The sequence below is a fragment of the Sturnira hondurensis genome, unplaced genomic scaffold (genome assembly GCF_014824575.4).
Source record: "Sturnira hondurensis isolate 20B ecotype Veracruz unplaced genomic scaffold, ASM1482457v3 Scaffold0004068, whole genome shotgun sequence".
In the NCBI taxonomy this organism is placed as follows: domain Eukaryota; kingdom Metazoa; phylum Chordata; class Mammalia; order Chiroptera; family Phyllostomidae; genus Sturnira; species Sturnira hondurensis.
Window position 1 is genome coordinate 9,747,056 of NW_028076699.1, and position 15,408 is coordinate 9,762,463.

At 53.5% G+C, this 15,408-nt stretch overlaps 1 protein-coding gene across 1 annotated transcript in view; it reads left to right on the forward strand.

Annotated features, from left to right (window-relative positions):
• Positions 1 to 13,148, forward strand: part of TRABD2B (TraB domain containing 2B) — a 205,965-nt gene extending 192,817 nt beyond the window's left edge. The window contains exon 7 of the mRNA XM_037043331.1: positions 8,648 to 13,148. Within this exon, the coding sequence (XP_036899226.1) occupies positions 8,648 to 8,873 (226 nt within the window). The 3' untranslated portion in view covers positions 8,874 to 13,148. The remainder of the gene's footprint in view (positions 1 to 8,647) is intronic.
• Positions 13,149 to 15,408: the final 2,260 nt, after the last annotated feature.

Genomic DNA, 15,408 nt, shown 5'->3' on the forward strand with positions numbered 1-15,408 from the left:
AGAGACTTCCAATAAATAAGAGGCGAGTCCATTGCTCCTTTGGCTGTGGGTTGGCTTACGGCGCCTGGCTTGGGTTCCTGGGTAATGTACTTCTGCTGAGCCTTTGCCAGAGGCACTACTGAGCAGTGTTGGCTGCAACTTGTTCATGTGCCCAGCATGGGCCGCCTCCTTCAAACCAGGAGTAGGGGGCAGAGTTACTGAGCTGCTTCCTCCAGCCCTGGGGAGGGCCCCAGGCTGCCCGGGAGGCGGTGGCAGCCCATAAAGTGCTTCAGTCAAGCGGGTCACGCAGTCTTGATCAACCTCCCTGGTGACCAGGAGACCTGGCCAGTGGCAGGTCCAGCCCACTGGGTGACAGGAGGCTGGGCTGTCAGCTCCAGCAACAGACCGCTAGCACCTAACCATGTCTGAAAGGTAAATTCGGGCAAATGACTCCGAAACTGCTTCCTTTTCACAACACGTAGCTCTGAAACACAGAGTCTGGTTTTAGAAGAAGAAAACAGCTTTTCTTTGGCAAGAGGGAGTCCCTCTCAGTCCCAGCAGGTAAATTATGATTGGATAACCTTCTCCCATCTAGTTGGGTTGGAGAAAGAAGTTTCTACCAACAGGCGGTCTATTTGTTGAAAGTGTCCCCACCAATTCTTAGCTTCTTAGGGAAGCAGGCCCTGGGCTCCATGAGAAGTCTGGGTACAGGGCACAGCAGATGTCACCCCGGTCTCACTCTGTCCTCTTCAGGTTCCCAACTTTCCAGTCCTCCAAGAGGGGACAGAGGAGAGCTCTCTGGAAAGACCTGGGGGCCCATTTGTTGCCCAGCTAACCAAACCCTTTTCCTTGGAGCTTTCATTCCATTCAGGATTTTCTCATTTTCTTCTCCTAAATCCCACTGGAACCACCCCCTCCCCTCCACATTCTCCCCTCCACCCCCTCCTCTCCATCCCTTCCTCTCCATTCCCTCCTCTCCATTCTCTCCCCAGCTCATCTTCCAGCTCGTCGAATCTTGTAGTGGGGCCCTAACAGGTCTCCTGGCCCTAGCACATCACTGCTCATCAGCTTCAGATCTTTGTAGCTCCCACCACCACCAGGTTAACTTCCTGCAGCCCTGCCCAGATGCAGTGCCTGTCACCTTCTTTCCTGCTTTACCCACAGCCCTTCCTCCCGAGGGGCACTAAGGGCCCTGTGCTGGCCAGGCTTTGGGCTTCCTCTCAGCAGGTCATACCCAGCCCCCCTCCCCACCTTTGTACTTGCCTCTCTCTCTGCTGAGGTGGGTGCCAGTGGACATTTGTTGAGCTTTTTCTGTGCCAGGCACTTATATCCACCACACGCCTTATCAGGAGTCCCTATTTGACAAACAAGGAAACTGAGGCTCAGCAAGGCCAGGTAACTTGCCCAAGACCACACAGCAGGTCACATATGGAGTCAAAACCCACACACAGGTCTGTCTCGTGCTAAGGGTCACAGTTGTTCAACCTCCAGGCAAATGCCCCTGCCACCCTCGCCTGGCAAGCGTCTCCCCATCCTCGTCCGCTGGACTCTCCCTTCCTGCTGTGGCTCTCCCTGCTCTCCCCTCCCTGACCTCCTGCAGCCGCCCACGGGGGTCCTGTCCTGGCACAGCCACACAGACTGCAGTTCCTCACCTGTGTTTCTAGGTCGGGAGCCCTGGGGCAGGGGGCAGATCTGGCTTGGACTCTGTGGGTCACTGCAGGAGAGAAGGAAGTCTCTAGAGAGCGTGGTGGGGGCTGCAAGCGCCTGGGCAGGACACCACCTGGAGCAGGCTGGCCTGCCCTCGCCCCTCATTACCCAAGATGTAAACACACGGGAGGAAGTTTAGAGAAGCAGCAGCCCGTGGCAGGATGATTTATGGGGACCCGTGGAAAGGGCTGAGCCTGTGTCCATAGATGGCTGCACAACGGCCCAGAGGGCTGCACGTCTGAGAGCCAGGAGGGGGCAGCAGGGCAGGGACCGCTGCCACGCTGACCGGCCTTGTGCAGGGCACCACCCCTGTGAGGTCAGACCTGTGGCAATCCTCAGTTTCTCCTTGTGCATAGTTGGGGCCTTGACTGGTTTTTGAAGGCCATGCCAGCTGTGTTGTTCTCTGAGTCCACAAGGTGTGTGTGTTTGGGGGGAGGGGTGGACAAACAAGGGAGCAGAATGCTGGGCCACCGGGGTTGGAAGGACAGTCACAATGGGGCAGGGGCAGGTGCAGGGAGAAGCTGGGCATGGCCTGAAGCAAGGCACAGAGGGGGACGGATGGATGTGATGTGATGGATGCAGTGGCCTTGTGGGGGCCACTATGCAGGCACAAGGGGACATACATGGGCAAGGGGTCATTGCCTTCTGGGCCTCAGTTTCCCCCGAAGTTTGAATGGAAGACCAGAGCCCCCAGAGTTCCAGCCCATAGGCTCTGGGGTGGGCTCTGCACCCCTCCTGCCCGCCAGCCCTTCCTGCCCTGACGTTCCCCAGCTTCAGTTTCTCCTAGCACAGCCAGGTCCTCTCCCTGGTCCGGGTGGGCAGCGTGGTCTCTGCAGGTGGTCAGGACCCCATCTGATTAGAGGTAAAAAATGCCCCCACGAGAAATGGGAAGCAAGATCCCTCAGTGAGTGAAAGCACCGACAAATTTAGGAGGAACAGGATTGAAACCCTCGCCCCTTGTACTTGCTTTGAGGCTTAGAGGGTAGAAGAGATGGTGCTTGTACCGTGGTAAGTTGGCATCAGACCACTGACACTCAGTCACAGTTGTCTCCAGCGCTGGTGGGCAGACCGAGCCTTTGACTCTCAGGTGGTCTAAGATGCGCCCCGCCCCCACCGACACACACACACACACACACACACACACACACACACACACACACACACACAGCTGAGCTGAAGCTGCTCATGGGCCTTCAGCTCAGCTTAGGCTCGCAGCCTTAAATGACCCACTAGGCAGGCGCTACAAAATACAGCCCCCACCCCACTGAACAGATGCCCAGGTCTGTGTTAAGTGCTGATGGGGACCAGAGTGGGAAGAGTCTCAGGTCACAGCTGAGCAGGGACAACGCCCCATGATGTCGCAACTAAAAGAGCCCTGAAGCCACAGTCCATCTGCCTGCGCCTGCAAAGGCAGTTAGTCAGTGGGGGCTGGGGGTCAGGGCCTGGGGGTCAGACGAGATGCTGAAGGCCCAGGGGAGGGTGGGGAACTCCCAACAGAGGAAAACCACGTGGCCACAGGCCCGGGGGCTGCCGTGGGTCTTAGACACCAGGACACTGAGCTGCAGGCAAACCCACCGCTTTATTTTTTTTTTTAATTTTTCAATTACAGTTGACACTCAATATTTTTTACGCTTGTTTCAGGTATACAGCATAGCACTTAGACAATTATACAATTTACAGAGTGACCCTTTGATAATTCCAGTTCCCACCGGGCACCATACGCAGCTCTAACAACTATACCGACTCTGGTCCCCGTTCTGTACTTCACATCCCTGTGACTATTTTGCGACCACCAACTTGTACTTCTCAATCCCTTCACCTTTTTACCCAGCCAACCCACCCACCTCCCATTGGCAGCCCTCCGTTTGTTCTCTGTATCTATGAGTCTATTTCTGTTTTGTCTGTTTACTCTGTTCTTTAGTTTCCACCTATAAGTGAAATTATATGATATTTGTCTTTCTCTACCTGACATATTTCACTTAGTATAATGCCCTCCAGCTCCACCCATGTTGTTGTAGAAGATTTTGTTCTTTTTATGGCCAAGTAATGTTCCACTGTATATATGTACCACCTCTTCTCTATCTGTTCCGGCTGCTTCCATATCTTGGCTGCAATGTAAATAATGCTGCAATGAACATAGGGGTGCACGTGTCTTTTAGAATTGGTGTTTTAGATTTCTTCAGATATATACCCAGAATCAGAATTGCTGGGTCACAAGGTAGTTCTGTTTTTAATTCACTGAGGAACCTCCATACTGTTTTCCACAGTGGCTGCACCAGTCTGCATTCCCACCAACAGTGCACGGGGGTTCTCTTTTCTCCACATCCTCACCAGCACTTGTTGTTTGTGGATTTATTGATGATGGCCATTCTGACAGGTGTGAGGTGATATCTCCTTGTAGTTTTAATTTGCATTTCGTTGGTGCAAATTAGTGACTTTGAGCATGTTTCCATAACTCTATTTGGAGAAGTGTCTACTCAGGTCCTCTGCCCATTTTTTTTAACTGGATTGTTTGTTTGTTTGTTTGTTTGGTATCAAGTTGTATGAGTTCCTGGTAAATTTTGGGTATTTACCACCTACCAGATGTATCATTGGTGAAGACGTTCTCCCATTCAGTGGGTTGTCTTTTCCCTTTGTTGATGTTTTCATTTGGTATGAAAAACTTTTTAGCTTGATGTAGTCCCATTTGTTTATTCTTTTGTTTCCCTTGTCCTAGGAGATATATCAGAAAAAAACTATTACTAAGAGAAATGTCAGAGAGTTTACTGCCTATGTTTTCTTCCAGACGTTTTATTGTCACTTCAGATTTCTGCCTGCATCTGGCGTGCTCATCCCAGAGAGGCAGCGGCCCGGGCTGGAACTGCCGTGAGGTCTCACATGGAGAACCCCACCCCCAGGCAGCAGGGCCGCCCGTCGCCCCGGCCCTGCTGTCCCGGGCTGCATCTCCCCTTTGTCTCCTCAGAGCCCACGCAGAGGCCACCCAGGGCACAGCCCAGCAGCCCCTTGTGTTGGCGTGAAAGCCAACTTTGCTCCAAGACTCCAAGAAGCCACCCCATAAGGCTCTCGGAGACTCTGTTGTGCCGAGATTGGCCCCCTGCTCCTGGAAGCCCTTACAGAGGGGCCTCGGAGGACAGACATGTGACACTGTCTCCAGCACCAGCCCTGCTTTTTTGTGCTTTATACTTTGGGTTTCTGCCTAAGATCTCACTCTGGCTTCCACTGCTAGAAAACGTTTTGAAGTCCCTGGGTCATTCCTACTCCTTCTTTGTACACATGGGGAAACTGAGGCCAAGAGGACAGGACTTGCCCAAAGTCCTGCAGTAAGCAGGAGCAGAGGGCAGGCTAGAATGGGGCCCTGCCTCCCCCTCAGGCAAAGGGGTCCTTCCCCACTCAGGAGGCCCTGTCGGCTCAGAGCAGACTGGGCCCCTTGGTGCCAGCCATCTGTGGAGCCTGGGAACACTCAGAGTGTTTGGTTTGGCTTTGAGGCCACTTTGCCATGAGACATTTTTCCCAGCATGGGTCGGGGTAGGGAAGGCGTGGGGGGATCTGGATTGGGGACTAAGCTTTGCAAGCAGGGGAGTTGGGACATTTGGAGGGGCTTTCTGCCCCCACCAGCTGCCTTCCCCCATTTCCCTGGGACTCCTTCCAAGCAATAAACCCCACTCAGGCTCCAAGGGGGGTGATGGGGGTTGCATCTTTGGTTTTCAAAGTGTAAAAGCAAATGCCTTTGGTGCCTTGTGAGACATAGTTTCTGTAACTCCTACTTGCTCCTCCTCCTAGTGTCCCGTGGGGCTGGCTGTGGCCAGTCTGGGCCTCCACTCCGGGTCCTCCACGTGGAGGCAGCCAGCCCTCCCAGCCTTCCTGCTGCGCGGGCTCAAATGATGGGGCAGCAGCTGGGAGGCACTTTCCTGGATTCCTGTGCTGTGTGCAGGGATGGGGGTCTTTTTATTAGAAAAGAAAGAGAGAGAAGGGGCTGAGGCAGTGGCACTGCGGGGTATGGGTTTTTGAGGTCTCAGCAGGAAGCAGCACGCTTCACCCCTGGGCCCAACATCACACACTTGCTCATTCACGCAGTGAGGTCTGCACCCAGGCCCCGTCGAGCTGGGGAACAGACTGCCCAGGACATCTCTGGGTCCTAACTTCCTTCAGGCTCAGTGTCTCATTTTGGAAATGGGAAGGGTAATAGATGGCACATGCCTAGCATCGAGCACAGTGCCTGTCAGCATGTAAGGAACGCTCCATAAATTGAGGATGTCATTAGTGGGGGAGACACATGCAAACATGTTAATAATGATGGTACAAATGGCTAACACCATGGAGCACCCTGTGCCTGGCATCAGTCAGATCTCTTGGGCCCTAACAGGTGCCCATGACACAGTGTGAGAGGGTACACGTTTTTTTTTAAAGATTTTATTTATTTATATTTAGAGAGGAAGAGGAGAGAAATATCAATGTATGGTTGCCTCTCATGGGTCCCCTGCTGGGAACTGGCCTGCAACCCAGGCATGTGCCCTGACTGGGAATCGAACTGGCATCGTGTGGTTCGAAGGCCCGCACTCAATCCACTGAGCCATGCCAGCCAGGGCAAGAGTGTACATGTTTTTATGGGAGCTTGAACTCTTCCAGGTGGCACTGGGAGATGTAGGACAGAAGCCTGTAGGAGAGGGGACATTGAGTCCGCAGTCAGAAGGGAATAGGAAACAGGCCACAGGACATTAGATGTCACTGGGGAGGATTGGCGTGTGCTGGGAGAGCCAGAAAAGGTGAGGTCAGCTGACACCAGACCATGACAGCTCTCCAGAGCTGCACGTGGCCGGAAGCTTGGGATGGGAGGCACAACAGGCCAGATTTCGTCGGTTGTAAGGGGCATTCAAAGCCACCTGGTCCTTCCCTGCTCCACCCGCTCCAAATACACACTCTATCCAGGATATGTTCCCTCTGTCTTCTGTGTGACAAGAGTTTGCTCCCTCCTCTCCTATAGGTCCTCTGGGGATTTCTAAAGCAGAGACGCACAGCCTCTACCTCCTGCAAGGACTCAGCAGGATCCTGTGCTTGGAGCATGACCAGTAGCAGCAGAGTAGAGAGGGAGGGACCAGGCAGGGAGTGAGGACTTTGCTTTGACCAAGTGTCGGGACCCCACTCCCAGAGCACAGGTCCCAGCCCATGTGGAGACAGGGCAGTTCTTGGTGAACAGCCAAGGGGACCCCAGTCCCCCTTATCCACCCACTCCCAGGCTGAGGCTGAACCAGCTCATGTAAGAGGCATCCAGCTGTATGGTGGAGGGGCTGGGCTGTGGCAGTGATGGCAGATCTCACCCAAGTGATTTTGGCTAATTGTCGGAACCTTGTAACCAGCCCGTGCAAACTCAGGCCAGGCAGGGTTGGAGGACTCCCAGAAGTCCGAGACTTCTGCTCAGGGACTGAGCGGCCTGTCTGGGAGGGAGGGTAAGCCCCAGAAAGCAGAGCAGTGTCTCATACGGCGGAGGCTACACACAATGCAGACACCAGACAGGGGCAAGCTTTCTACCTCCCAGCGCCTACTGTGTGCTCCCTTCCTTGTGTCCCGGAGCAAGTTACTTAACCCCTTTGTGCCTCAGTCTCTTCATAAGTAAAATGGGATAACAGTTGTACCTGCCTCGTGGGATTGTCATGAAGAATAGAGGTTACTGCAGAGCTGGCATGGACCCCACTCTTAGGTACTTGTCTGTCCCTTTGGGAGCACCCTCAGCCACATGCAAGCTAGACCTGCTGCCTTCACAGGTGACTGCGGAGTCACCTGTTCAGGGAGGCCTTCCAGGCCCCACACTGGATTCGGGCTCCACCGTGTGCCCTCTGCCCATGGGGTTCCACTCCCATCCTGCCCCTCTGGTGTTGTGGGGCTTGTTGGGTCCTTAGCCCACACGTCCATCTGCCTCCCTCTGCCCAGGGCTCCACAGGGAGAGTGTGCCCATCGCTTCCAGGTCCCCGCCTTGTCCTCTATCCCAGAGCCTTCTTCCCCTGTGCCCTTCGTTAAGTCTCTGCCTTGTCCCTTCCCTTCTCCAGACCTTGTCCCTCTCTTTGTTCATAACTTCCAATCTCTCTTTCTAGGGCTTGAGCTGGTGATATGCTTCTGCACCCTGTCCTACCCTGCACTTCCCAGTGGTACCAAGTGCTGGCCTCTGCCTGCCAGTTCCTTCTGTACCGATGTCCTTTTCTTTCTGTCTCACTCTGTCCCTATGTCACTCCTTCCTTCCTCTCATTCACCTACACTTTCCTGAGCCAATATCCCTAACCAGGACCTCCAACACGCAATTCGGTTTTTGTAAGTTCATGAACGACTGCACCTTTCACTAAAACCCCCTGTGGCCATGCGGACCCCAGGGCTTCTGCCCCGTGCAGGAGCTGCCTCCACTTCCTCCGGCACCTAGTCCCCCTGTAGCCTCTCTGAGCCTCAGTTTTCTCATCTGGTGAAAGGGGTGATGTGAACCACTGTAAGAGTTTGTTTAGGGAACCAGAGGTGCTCTCAATAAACGGTAGCTGGCATCAGGAGGTGGAGAGGAGTTGTGTGTTTTGTCTTCTGTTTATCTCAGATGGGGCGAGGAGGGAAATAGGCAGGCCATGGCAACTGTGTCCACAGGTGTGAAGGCTGACGGCCCACTGTGGCCCCAGATAGCTCCCCCTACAACACTTTAATTCTGTCTGCCTGGGATCCAGTTCCCTTGAGTGGAACTGGGCCCTGTGGCCCCCAGTGCCTAGCCCATCCCCCAAAACTTGGCATAGGAGGGAAAGTACGGCCTCAGGAGCTCAGTGGCCTGCTGTGTGGCTCTGGGCTGCTCACTTCCCCTGCCTGAACACTTCGTTTTTTTCTGCATTCTATGGGTGGGGGTGGGGCATCCAAAAAGGTCAGATCTGAATTCCAAGGGCACAGCCCAGGATGGAGCTACTGAGCAGTCACTCAGGATTTATGTGTTTTCTCCTCCCAGCACCACCGCCTCGCCACCCCCGCTGCCCCTCCAGCCCACGCACAGCTCTGGGACCGCCAGGCCCTCCTTCCAGCTCTCCGACCAGCTCCAGCAGCAGGAAGAGCCGGGCTCCGCCAGCAGCTCAGCGCCTGCCAGGCTGCAGCAGGCCCCGGGCCTCCTTCCTGCCGTTGTCATCTCTGCCAGCATTGCAGCCCCCTTCCTGTTACACACTCTCGGGCCCTCCTGACCTCCACTGCCCCGTGCAGAGAAGCCAGAGAAACCGCAGGAGGGTCTTCGGCCACACCCCGCCGCCCCTGCTGTCATCTCCAGGGGCGCCTGACCCCTCATGGGCGAGTGGTCCAGACGGGACCCGTTAGAACACTAGCGCTTTATTGTGCCCGAGTTACATCTTCTTTTTTGTAGAAGGATCTTAATTTCCCATCGTGCTATGGGGTTCTTTTGTAAAATATGTGTCCATATTAAAAAAAGAAAAATGTATTTATTCCACCGATAAAACTATTTTTATGTGGCCTATGTTAATAACCCCTTAATCAGCCCCAACACCAACCCAGGAGGTGAACCCAGGTTGTCAGGACACCTATGACCTCATGCAGACAGTGGGTTTGAACTTGCTTCCTCCTGGATCAGCTGAAGCCTCCAGGGTCTGTGTTTGGCTTCTCCTACCATGGGGACCTCAGAGGGAGGGGCAGGCAGACAGGCTTAGCTTTTGTGAAGTTGGATTTGGGAGTCAGAGATGTGAACGCTGATGGTCCTTCCCTCCCCTGGATGCATCCTAGGGCTGGGAAGATACTTTCGGAACGAGATGCTGCTATTTTGAAACCCCTGGGTGTCTGTGAACAGACCTCCAGAGTTCTTGGTAAGTGTTTTGACCAAAGCACTGGGGCAGAGGAGGGATGTTGGTGCTGAGGGAGGTGGTTTCCCAGCCCCATGTGCCTGATGGTGAAACTGAGATCCAGAGAGAGGACGGGTTGTCCAAGGTCACACCGCATGCGGGAGACCCAGGATGCGAATCCAGGCCTCTGTCTTCTGACAGCATTAATCCAGCTTGGGTTATAGGAAAGGCTACTAAAGTCACAGCCGAGTGGAATGAGCTGGGCTGAAAGGCAGGGGTGGGCGCAGAAGGGCAATTCAGGGACAGGGGCTCTAGGATTCACATGGCAACCATTGTAATGAGAGCCGCCATTTGTCCAAAGCCCGCAGTGTGGCAGGCACTTTGCACACTCACTTTATCCCTGGTCCTCATGCCAGTTCTGTGAGAGGCAGTTATCTCCACTTCACAGATGAGGAAACCGAGCCGCCTAAAAAGGTAAGGGGACTTGCTCAAGGTCACTCAGACAGAACATGCCCCAGGTCAATGTGATTCGAAAGTGATTCTTGTCTCCCGGATCATGTTCTGCCATGCTCTCTCTACACAGGGAAGCTCCCAGGGGGGCGGGTGGGCCTCACCCCAGTGGGCCAGCACAAGCTTCTCACTCCAGCCCAAGAGTCTGTTGGCTACAGCTACTCATGTTGGTCACTCTTGCCAAAGGGCCCTTTGTGCCACGTGTCCCATGCCCCAACTCCTCTTGGAGCCAATGAAAGGTCTTTCTGCCAAATCAGAGGATAGGGAGCAGGGGGCAGCTGTGGGGAGTCTAGGAGGCAGGAAGGCAGCCAGATGGGGGCAGCCAGGCCACTACCACTCGGAGAGACTGACTCCCTCCTCTGCCCCCAAGGTTGTGGCCGAGAAGGCAGAAGACCCAGTGTGGCTGCCTTCCTTCTAGCCCTGAACCCCCATTGGGCTAACGGCTCGTCAGTTAGAGGATCCTGGAACATGAGGACGAAAAGAACCCCTCATGTGACTGATAATAATACCTGTAAGAGTAATACGCAGGCCCAAGGGGAGCAGAATTTCCCCAAGGCTGCACAGCTGGGTGTGTGCTGACTCCCAGACCAGTGCTCTCCAGCATCACTGCACCATGGGTTTGTTTCTCCAGCGGGCCTGGTAGTGACTGATTAGCTCAGTACCTTCTCGCCCAGCAGGGCAGCTGTCTTCCTTCTGAGGTAGTAGAATTCAGGGCAGCTCACTGGATGGTCAGGGGTCCCATTGGTATCTTGGCAGGCAGCTGAATTCTTTTCAGCTCAGCTCCGGATGGATGTGTTTGAGCTTGAGACCTGGCAGGAGCCCTGAGCTCTACTTCAGAGGGTCCAGCAAGCCCCATGGGCACCATGCTGTAAACTGAACTTGACCCCAACCAGGGTTTATCCTTGGCAGAAACGTGACTTCCTATTTCTGAGCAGGAAGGGGCTTAGCTGACTTATAAAGCAGGCTCAGAAGGCCTGGGGGACATCAAACACATCGTGCAGAGCACTGTTTGGATGAGATAAGTGTAAAGGAATTAGAAACACACAGGCCAGATTTCCCTCTGTTCAGGGCAGAGTGTGGCATGCAATGTATTGAGATGGAACTTGAGGTTAATTAAAGATGAAGCATTTGGGTAAACAGTCCAGGCACCTGACTGCGTGCCCAGATCTGTGCCAGGCACGGGGCCAAAGAGGTAAATTAATGCCGTGTGTGATTATCAAGCACACATGGTGCCCGCCTCCAGGTTGGGCCCAAATCTAGTGACCTTTCTTGACCTAGAGGCACTCTGCATTGAGATGGACAAGCAGCACAGTCCTAGATTCCTAGAAGGAGCTTTGAGGTTATCCTGTGCAATCCCCTGACCAGGCAGATTCTGCTCTAGTCTTTTCAGGATTCCTCCTCTGGGCAGACTGGGGGATTCCACACTCTCCCTCAAATAAGCACGGAAGCATCTCAAGAAAGATGGATGAGCTAACTGATTAGGTGGACGTGCACCGATGGGCTAGCCAGAGCCAACGTGGGTCAGACATCTGCAGCCTGAGTTCGCTGATCTCTGAGGACCACCCACTGGCCAGGGTTTAAACTGAACTGTACGCACTGCTCATATCCCAGAAGACCTGAGGCACATTTACAGAAGTCAGAATGGCTGGGGCATGTGCATTCTCTCATCCTGGGCCAGAGAGCCCCATTCCATCAACAGTGCTCACATGCTTAGAAATGATCTTTCCACCTCTGCTGACATTTTTTCCGGCATGATCTGTGTGCTTAGCCTCATAAAATGCCTCTGTTGTTTGGAGCGCACCATGTATACTTCTCAAGGCTTTCACATTTGACCTTAAAGCAGGCACAGAAGATAGATGGACTGAGACCCAATAGGTTAAGTGATCTGCCTAAGAAAAGGCAGCAGGTTAGTGGTGGCTTTAGGTCCCCTGTCTCTCAGGAAACCTGACTGAATGACCAAGGAGCTTTCTGGAGCTGGTCAGCATAGCCATGTCTTCTAGTCTTTTTCCATCCAGGCAGTTCTGACACACCAGCACCCAGGGGAAAGCAGGGACCATGAAGGGGCGTGCTCCTGGGCTACAAGGAGCTGCACAGGGCCATCAAGAACCCCACCATCTCTGAGATTCAAAAGATCTGGAGGGTAGGAAGCATGGAAACCTATACTGACTGGCAAGTTTGCCTTTGCTCTGAAAGGTCATTGGTGAGTTTTTCTCACGCTGAACGCTCTGTCACCTACTTCCTGGCTTCAACCAGACTTGGGCAAACCTAGAGGCTCAGGACCGTTGTTCCACCTGCCCAGTCTGTGGTCTGGTGCCACTGTCACAACAGATCCCAAGGAAAGGTCCTCCACCAAAAGGAAAGCTTATTTAAAACACGTTGATGGACAAGAAAACTTCTACTTGGGAACTGCAGCTCCTGTGTGGCAGAGAACAGAATTTGAGCTGGCGATAGTGTCTCAGTGACCATGGGATAAGAACCAAAGTCCTCAACGTGGCATTCTAGATTCTCTGTGATCTGGCCCTCTTGGCCTGGACAGCCACACTTCTCATCTCTCCCACTCTGTCCTGACCAGACTGAACCAAAATTGTCATTTCTAAAATAGGCAGAATGTTTCACACATGCCACTTCCTAGGCCTGGAAACTCTTACCCCTAACTGCTCATTTTTTCTGAGGATTAACTCAGATGACACCTCCTCCAGGAAGCCCCCTGTGATTCTTTGTGCCTTCTTAACATCTATCACAACACCCACTGAGGCTGATTAATTGCACATCTGCTCTCCAATTGGACTGTGAGCTCCTCGATGGCAAGAGTCACATCAACTCACCTTTGTCTCTTCATCTGACACAAAGATGGCACTCAATAGCTGTGTAGAAACAAAAGGAGAGAGGAAAGAAGGAAGGCAGGGAGGAAGGAGAGAGGCAGACGGTAGCTTTGCTGGTGGAATAGTTTCTAGTACAAAGCCAAAGTTGTCCAAGGATGCACAGGTGCCCCTGCAGATGGTGAGTTTCCTGTCAGACAAAGAGTGTGAGCAGGGGCAGTAGGCCCACTGGCTGAAGACTTGGTAGGGAGTTGGAGTCTTGGCACAGGACTGGAGTAGATGACATCGAGACTCCCCCCTGCCTCTGTTAATGCTCAGGTTCTTTGAACATTGTTATTTTTTTAAAAAAATTCATCTAAGCAGCCAAAAATATCACCCGGCTGGCTGTCTAAACCAATAAGGTTCAGGAAGGAGTCCAGCCTCACACCACAGTTCTTCGGCAGCCTAGCCGGGCCTGACGTGAATTGGCAGGCCTGCCAGTTGCCTTGGGATAGGGGGACTTCTGGGCTGTAGGGGAAGGCAGGAACAGAACGCAGGGCCCTGGTCCCAGCACACAGCTCATTGCCTCCCTGTCCCTGACCCTGGGGGAGGGAACAGAGGGGTCATGAGAGCCAGTTGAGCCTTACCTGGCCTTGTCCCAGGAGCTTCCCCTACACTTTCTCTGTAGCGTTTCCTTTCCGGAGATACTCTGGAGAGTCCTTTACTTTGCTGGGTGACCTTGGGCAAGCCCCTGCCGTTCTCTGAGCCTCCATTTCCTCATCTGTCAAACAGAGGCCGTGTTTCCTACCTAGGGTATTCTGGAGGGATAGGCAAACACAGTGTGCAATTTGGGGGCTCCATGAAGGTGAGGTACAACCCATCCCAGGGATCAGTGCTCAGCTTTTCTCCCAGGACCCACAGGCTGCCATGGGTTTGGGAGCATGTGGCAGGCAGAAGAGGTGACAGAGTAGCATGCTTCAAAGAGCCCCTCCTTCCCAAGTCCCACTAACGGGAAAGTGGCCTCTAAATGGGACCAGAGTCTATGAAGTTTCTGGTGGGGCTTTCAGACACCTTGGGCCCCCATAGCTGGGGTGGCAGAGCCTGACTCCTGGCCAAGGGAGGTTCTAGCCCGGAACAGAGGAAGCAGAGCTTCTGCCCCATTCCCAGGCCTCTGAGAGATCGCAAGAGGTCTCTGCCTGACTCTCACTGTGCGGCACGCACTTGGGATCTTAATGTATTTGAAAGTATTCATGATGCTGTTCTTTTAGTCACCTCTTCCCCTCACCTCTGTGAATTATCATGAAGAGTTCTTTAAGAATATAATAGAAGACAAAGAAAGATGCTATTAATGTTATTTTGCCAAAAATATTTTTGTAGCATAATATATTAATAAAAGACATTATGGATTCAACAGGAGGATTTCTCTGTGTGTTGATGGCCGAAAACACTGGGGAAAGTGCCTTTGGGGAGGACCAAGGCCTGAGGCTGTGGCGTGGAGGACCTGGGACAGCCCACTTTTTATGCAGAGACTCGGGCAGGCTCTAGGAGGGTGGTTTGGGCAGGGGTCCAATGGCTGCAGAAGCTAGTGGGGTCCAGGGAGCCCTCTCTAGCCAGAATGAGCTGCCCATGGTCCTAGAAGGAGTGGATCCCCTGAGCCACAGACCTGAATGGAGTTTACCCTCAGGACCTCTGTTTCTTTTACTGCCTCACTCCCTAAGACCTACTGATTCCTCCTCATCCATCCTGTCTCCTCTCTCCGTCCCCATCGCCCCAGCCCAGACCTCCTCATCTTCCTCTGCGCCACTGCCATCCTCAGCTATGCCCCTTCTGGTCCATTTTCCCCTCTGAGACCCAAGTGAGCTTCATAAACTGCAAAAATGACTTGTGGCCCCCTTGCTTTTAAAACGCTAATGAGGGGGGCACCAGCATCTCTCAGAGGCCCAGTGATGGTTACCCTCCATGGCACTTGAGGGGAGAGGGGCGGGTCACTGAGAAGTTTAGTGTGGGAGAGGTCTCTGTTCTGAAATCCCAGAGCCTTCACCAGAGGCAAGCCATTGGCCCCGGTTAGTGAGTGCTTGCTGGGTCCTACTGAAAGTAGAGTGGGCTGTGCACGGTGGGCCCACCCCTCAGAAAGAGGTCACAATGCAACTGGCAGCTAACATTTGTGGAGCATTTGTTAGGTGCCAGACAACGTTCTGAGCATGTTTGTCTTAAATCATTTCATTCGCACACCTCCATTTTACAGTTAACATAACTGAGACACAGGGAGGTTATGTAACTTGACCAGATCACACAGCCTGCAAATGCTGGAGCCAAGCCTGGAATCTGCATAGTCAAGGTCCAGCCCCATTCTCTGAGGTGGGCAGAGAGGCGTCTGTATCCCCATTTCACAGACCAGGGTGAGCTCAGGACACATCCAAGGCCCAGTGCAATTAGCCTCTCCCACATCCTGAAGGTGGCTCACACCTTTGTCCCCCCCACCCACCAACTCTAGATAGAGGGATCTGCAGGGAACCCAGCCATGACGGTCTTCAGGGTTGACATCAATGGAATGAGGACTCCTTCGGTGACCTGTGACCCTGTGCTCGCTGCCCCGCAGATACCAGCTGCCCTCAGGAAAG